At 43.4% G+C, this 6,000-nt stretch overlaps 1 protein-coding gene across 1 annotated transcript in view; it reads left to right on the top strand.

Moving 5' to 3' along the window:
* LOC107732137 (threonylcarbamoyladenosine tRNA methylthiotransferase-like) overlaps positions 1–6,000 on the top strand; it is a 249,547-nt gene that overhangs the window by 196,609 nt on the left and 46,938 nt on the right. Inside the window, exon 10 of the mRNA XM_016543406.1 lies at positions 5,113–5,293. Within this exon, the coding sequence (XP_016398892.1) occupies positions 5,113–5,293 (181 nt within the window). The remainder of the gene's footprint in view (positions 1–5,112; positions 5,294–6,000) is intronic.

Here is a 6,000-nt window from a genome sequence, read left to right as displayed (position 1 = left end):
CTAACTAAATGATGAGGCAGGCCAGCTCCTCACTGACACTTCTCTGTAATTGATCTCTCATCAGTGGCGTTTGTGTGTGTGTGTGTGTGTGTGTGTGTATGTGTATGTGAGTGTGTGTGTGTGTGTATGAGTGTGTGTGTGTGTGTGTGTGTGTGTGTGTCCTTTCGTAATAAGCAGAGTGAGATAAATACGATCCATCAGAACGTCACTCCTACACACATCTGCTGCAGTTCTCTGAGAGTGATGTACTGTATGTTCAGCGTTTCATCTAACGTTCATGATCATGTATGTGGAGTGAGCTGAATTCGGATTTTAACTCAAGGCCTTCAGCAGTGAGATGTGTATGAAACACCCATACTTACAGCTGAGCGCTGGTGTGCTTTATGCAGGTGATATGCCATATCCAACCCTTCAGGCTGGAGATCCTGCACTCACTTTCCCTCTGAAGTGTGTGAATGATCTGTGTAATTCTGCTCTTCCTCTGTCAGATCAATATATCTGTGTGCTGTAGACCGAACATGGAACAGACAGCCAGAAGAAACCCTCTTTACTTTACAAATGAAGATGTAAAATTGTCTGATTAGAACATTGTTCAGGAATCAGCTATAAAAAACTCAGAGAGAAACTACTAAATGTTAAATTCCTTGTCACTAGGAGACTGAAATGAAAAGGTTTAATTTCTGTGAATTGAATGGCACATTCCCGTGGTTATTTCCCTCTCTGAGGAGGCTCTTCAGGCGGATCGCTTGCTTACTCTACACTCTTCCTCCTCCACCCACAGCAGTGCCGGCTGCTCACATTTCCCCTTCACATGCGGCCCGCTCCGCTCTCGCTGGGCAGAGACGAGCACGCTGGCGGCCCGCAGATGGGGAGCGGCTCCTGCTATGCTGAATGAATGAGTAAATGTTTACCTTCACAGATTGCCTTGTCTCTTATCCCTACTCCTTTTATTTTAGCCGGGCCGTCCCGTTGTTTGCGCCTTCATTTCATCCCGAGCGCACTCGTACATCTGTTGTGTAAATACACACCTCTGAAAGCAGCTTCACGCCGGGAGAAGGATCTTACACCGCCCCACACATTCAGAGCCTCCGCAAACAAAGAAATTAGAATAGTTCACTGCTGAGAGTGAATTCTTCTCATAAAGCCTTCTAAACCCACACTTGCCAATCTAATTCAAAGTTTGACGATATCCAGTAGCTTTTAATTAAATGGATTTAAGCCCCGCTGGGAAACGTTCTGCAGCGAGTTTAAGTGCAGGTAGGAATAAAGTGTAAACACAGGGAGTGAAAGGCAGTGTGTGTTTGAATGGTGAATTCTGTTGTTTGCTCTTAGATGAGCCTGCTCTCATCACACATTACCTGAAGGGAAGTTAGCTGAAGGACCTCTCGTGTCTCTTCTGTACACTGGAATAGATTAATTTTATGAAAGTTCCAGCTCTGCTCATGTGCATTTCCCACGTCCAGGCTCAATCTAACATGAAGCTCTCGTGGACAGTCAGAGCGTGTGGCATATGTGACCGTAAGACAACACTAGGATCTGGATTTATGCAGGCTGAGATGCCTTCTATTCAAGCACTCGAATTCATTACACTATCTCAAGAAAAAAAGAACATTTTCCCTCCAAGGAGTTTGAATATGCATTATTGAAAAATTTACAAAAGACTGGACTATATACTGTAAATGGCCATGAAATCCATGCAGTGTTTGACGGCCCGTTTTGCATTTATCATTTTCATATTTTTAAGCATTCCTTACTTGATTGTATGATTGAGATTCTATGCAGAATGCGAAGCACTTGATGTAGTGCTGTCAGGAGTGACATGGGCAGGTCACCCTTCATTAGGTCTGATTCCAGCTGATGCACAGCAACTCTCAGTGGGGAATCTGCCGGGCCGTCTCAGCCTGAGCTCCACAGAGTATGCAATAGTCCCATCTAGAATCCTGACTGGTCCATCTGCACTGCTCTCAATCACAGCACCCTCAATACATAAACACAACACAGGTACATACTGCTCAGTAGAAAGATTTTACTGAATTTATAGGAAACTGATGCAGTGTTTTTGAGAAAGCTTGCTTGATCTATTCTTGCAAGACCTGCCATTGACCCAGCACTTCAGCCATGAGGACGAGCTCAGCACGTGGCTTCTTCCAGCTTCATGCCAGACCTTAATTGGATCCACCGCATGAAAAGGGGCCAAAAGGTTCTGGCACAAGAGATTGATGGGCTGAGAGATACAGGAGAAACTTTTGACCCCAAAACACATAGCGGGACCTCTCTGAGCTTCATGAAGCTCCTAATACTGTCCATTCTGGAGCAGAGCTGGAGACTGAGTCTCGGGTCTCCTGTTTCTTTTCATTTGATTCACCTGAGCGTCAAGGTTCTGTAACTGGGGTTGCTCGGTTGCATTTCTGCTTCCTGAGAACTGTGCCCTTTGTCGTGTGCTAAAGCCATTATTTGTGCACTTCTCATTTGTTTTGTGTGGCCTTTGGACATTTAGATGCTTGTTAATGCTCACATACTCTTAAACAGTGTGCCACTTGTCACTCTTGCTACTTTGTTTCCAATTAAATGTTCCCATTCTCTTTTGGCACCATGGTTCACATGAAATAGCCAAACAATCTGGGTCCGCTTGGTTGGTGTGTGCGTTTCTGATTGTGTGGCTGATTAACAAACAAGACTGTGTTTGTTTGCCAACATGTACTATTCAAGCTTCTAGGACGGTCATTGTGAAAGCAGTTCCTGTGGCGGCTGCTATTTATATTCCTTCAATGCATCTCATTAACTGCTTTGCAACATTTGCACTTCTGGATCTCCTCCAGGCCGAGACCTTGGCCTTTCATGTCAGTGTTTTGTAGTTCAGGTCTGGGGCGTTTGCTTTGCTGTAACTGACTAAACAGCGCGAATACAAGGGACGGGAGCTGCTGTGGGATGTGACTGTAACCCCTGAGTGAGGCTTTCTAATAAGCCCAAAAACGGAGTGGAGTGCAATCATGTCCAACAAGCCAACAAAGCATCAAAGGGCCTCCATCTGCCAGCACACACCGGCAACCATTGTGGGATAGCAGACGCCGAAAGAGTCTGCTCGCTTTAGAGCATCCAGTTCAGTCATTCGCTTTCTTCTTTTCTTTAGTCAGTTTTTCTCCACAGAAGGATGGAGAGGCTGAAGAGCTGGGAAACATAATGGATTTAGAGGGAGTAGTCTGTCACGCTGGCTCTCTAGTGCAGTGCTTGCTGATGAACTATAAAGGCTTCTTCACTCGAGACTGGAAGATGAGGAGTCGTGAAGCCTCTGGTTCCTCTAATGCACTTCTAATTTGCTGTTGTGTCATCCTGAGATGTTCAGATCAATTATGTCCTGAACTAACACAGAATTATTTCTTAAGGAAGGACTGTGTGCACTTGTTCCAGTAGTGGATCAGGACCATTTGATTAGACCCAAATGGACCCAATGCCCAAAAGGTTTCATGTCAAGAAGAGTGCCTTGCCAAAAATCATCATGTTGAAGGTTTCCTTTTTTGTCCATTTTGAAATGAACTTATCAGTGCCGTCTCTCTATGCCTTCGGTACATGTTAGGCCATGGCACGGAAAGATGTGGATGTCCACACTCATGATACCTACATGAGGCTTTTGTGTCCCCACTCATTCACATGATGGAAAGAAATGACCAGTGGAAAAAGAAAGACAGAAAGAGCAGATCAGACCAGATTAAACAAGCACTAGCCTTAACTCGTTTCTTCACCAGATTAAGGCATCCTCGAGTGCATAACAGTGTTCAGTATGAGACTGTTTACTCATTGATTTTGTTGGTCTTCTGTTTGTTCTGTTGTTGTTTTTTTAATCATTCTCAGGCAAATATCCTCTTTGTAATGGAATGATTGTGTATGCTTTCCAGCACTGCTCCACTGATACCAGACTCCCTGTTGGTCATATCCTAGAACTGACTGTTTTCCATCATATTGGCTGTGGGTCGAGGCGTGTGTTTGGGTTTGTAGAAGTTGCTGCTGGCAGAGCTCGGGGAGGCTTTTCTGATGGTGAATTTCCTCTGGTACTAAAGCCTATTGTTTGAAATGGAGTCGCTGAAACAAACGAGAGATGGAAGGGGGAAAAGCATCAGAATTCATATTAGCGTGCCTTGCTAACACCTGGATCCCCTCCACCGTGCCCATCAGTAACTCTTCCTTTGGGAAGAGCCAGACACGTTAATGCCTACAGGTCCTCGTGAATATTAATGAAGGCCAACGCTTGGGCTATATCAATAGGTTTGAGTTATCTGCCAGAAATATAAAGAGAACCCCAGTGTAGTTAAGAATTAGCATTATGGTGGACGAGGCCAATAAGTGGAGATAAATATATGTGTGGAGGTGAGAGTTATGAAAGCGGTGTGGCTGGATAATGGAATAATATCATGAGGAAAGAAGATCTAGCAGATATCAGGAAATACAGTGGTTATGATTCATTGACGGCACAGTAATTTGAGTCATTTCCTCCACATGTTCAGGCCATCAAGCACCAATATCTCATGAGTGTTTCAGATGTCAAGAACAGAAACTCTGCACATCGGTTTCTTTTTTTTTCAACCTGTTCTTCTAGATATTAAGGTTTTTCTTCTAGATATTTTTTTGCACTTCCCATAATGTTTAAAACCATCTGAGCTCTTCCTGTTCAGGATTCATGCATTTGATTGGCTGATAAATGCCAGCTGTGTTTTCAAAAGTTGACACATTACTGACCACACTGAGCCGCTCGCTCAGAATCCAGCTTCCTGGTTGTTTTGTTTCCTGTTGGTTAAAGATCAATGATCACATAACGCATGCACTAAGAAATCAATGAACTGATTCCTTTGCAGAGATCCTAATTTAATCTGAGCGGTGGCCGGTAGTCGATGGTTATTGAGGCTGCTAATAAGGTTCTTGAGAGACGTGTGAGAACACACACAATCACATTCACTAGCTGCAGTGACTGCATTGTGTTGCACAGACCGTTTTCACACTGAGTGCTCTAAATTCATGCAGTATAGGATTGTTCTCGTGAGGCTACTCGTGCAAAAAGCTGCTTTTTATGTAACACTTCTTGTGTTTATTTCATCATCACACTGTGTCTGTCTCTCGTAGGGTTCCAGGCATCACTATTGCCACAGACATCATCTGCGGTTTCCCAGGTGAGACGGAGGAGGACTTTGAGCAGACGATGGAGCTGGTGAGGCAGTACCGCTTTCCCAGCCTCTTCATCAACCAGTTCTACCCGCGACCTGGGACTCCAGCGGCCAAGATGGAGCAGGTTCCAGCGCACGTGGTGAGATGTCAACAAGCGGTTCTTCTCGTGCTCAGTTCTGTCTATTATGACAAACAGAGAACAGGATCTGCACACATCATTAAGCAAAACATGTCAATTTAAAGGTTTCAGTAAATTGAATAAATCAGTAAATGCAATTGATCATTGCTAGTTTTCATGAGTGCTCCTAATCTTATGAGATTATAAATCAAGTTTGTGTTTCTTATTTATTCTGACATGCTTTACACGTCCTCCATGAAAAATATCACATTAGTCATGTTTGCAACACATTTTCTGAATTGTCTATTTACTATAGATCTGTTTAAGGTTTTTTCATGCTGGGGTAACATTTGATTCTGTAAATGCCTTCAGCTTAACCCAACGCTTTCTATCTTACTCACATTTCATTTCTTTGGATCTTCATACAATGTGAGGTTGTTACCAGACTGTCTAGATGAATACAGTGTCTTGATGTACGTCTCATACTGCTGCTTGGTTGCATTTCTCTTTCCCACTCGTTCACTCACTTAGACTTACTGACTAAATACTCAGATTGATATTTGTTTTGTTTTTCTTTCTTTTGAAAATCTTGCACTTGTATTATCAGCTCATTTAGCTGTTCATAGTTGAATAATGAAACTGGCTTTAGACTGATGTGTAAGAGTTAAATACTCTACGTTTACAGTACGAACATGTGAATGGCTTTTTGGATTCTTGCGTAATTTCAG

Source organism: Sinocyclocheilus rhinocerous, unplaced genomic scaffold (assembly GCF_001515625.1).
Source record: "Sinocyclocheilus rhinocerous isolate Xijiao unplaced genomic scaffold, SAMN03320098_v1.1 scaffold1060, whole genome shotgun sequence".
NCBI lineage: Eukaryota > Metazoa > Chordata > Actinopteri > Cypriniformes > Cyprinidae > Sinocyclocheilus > Sinocyclocheilus rhinocerous.
Note: the sequence above shows the minus strand (reverse complement) of the source record. Positions and strands in the feature narration are given on the sequence as shown.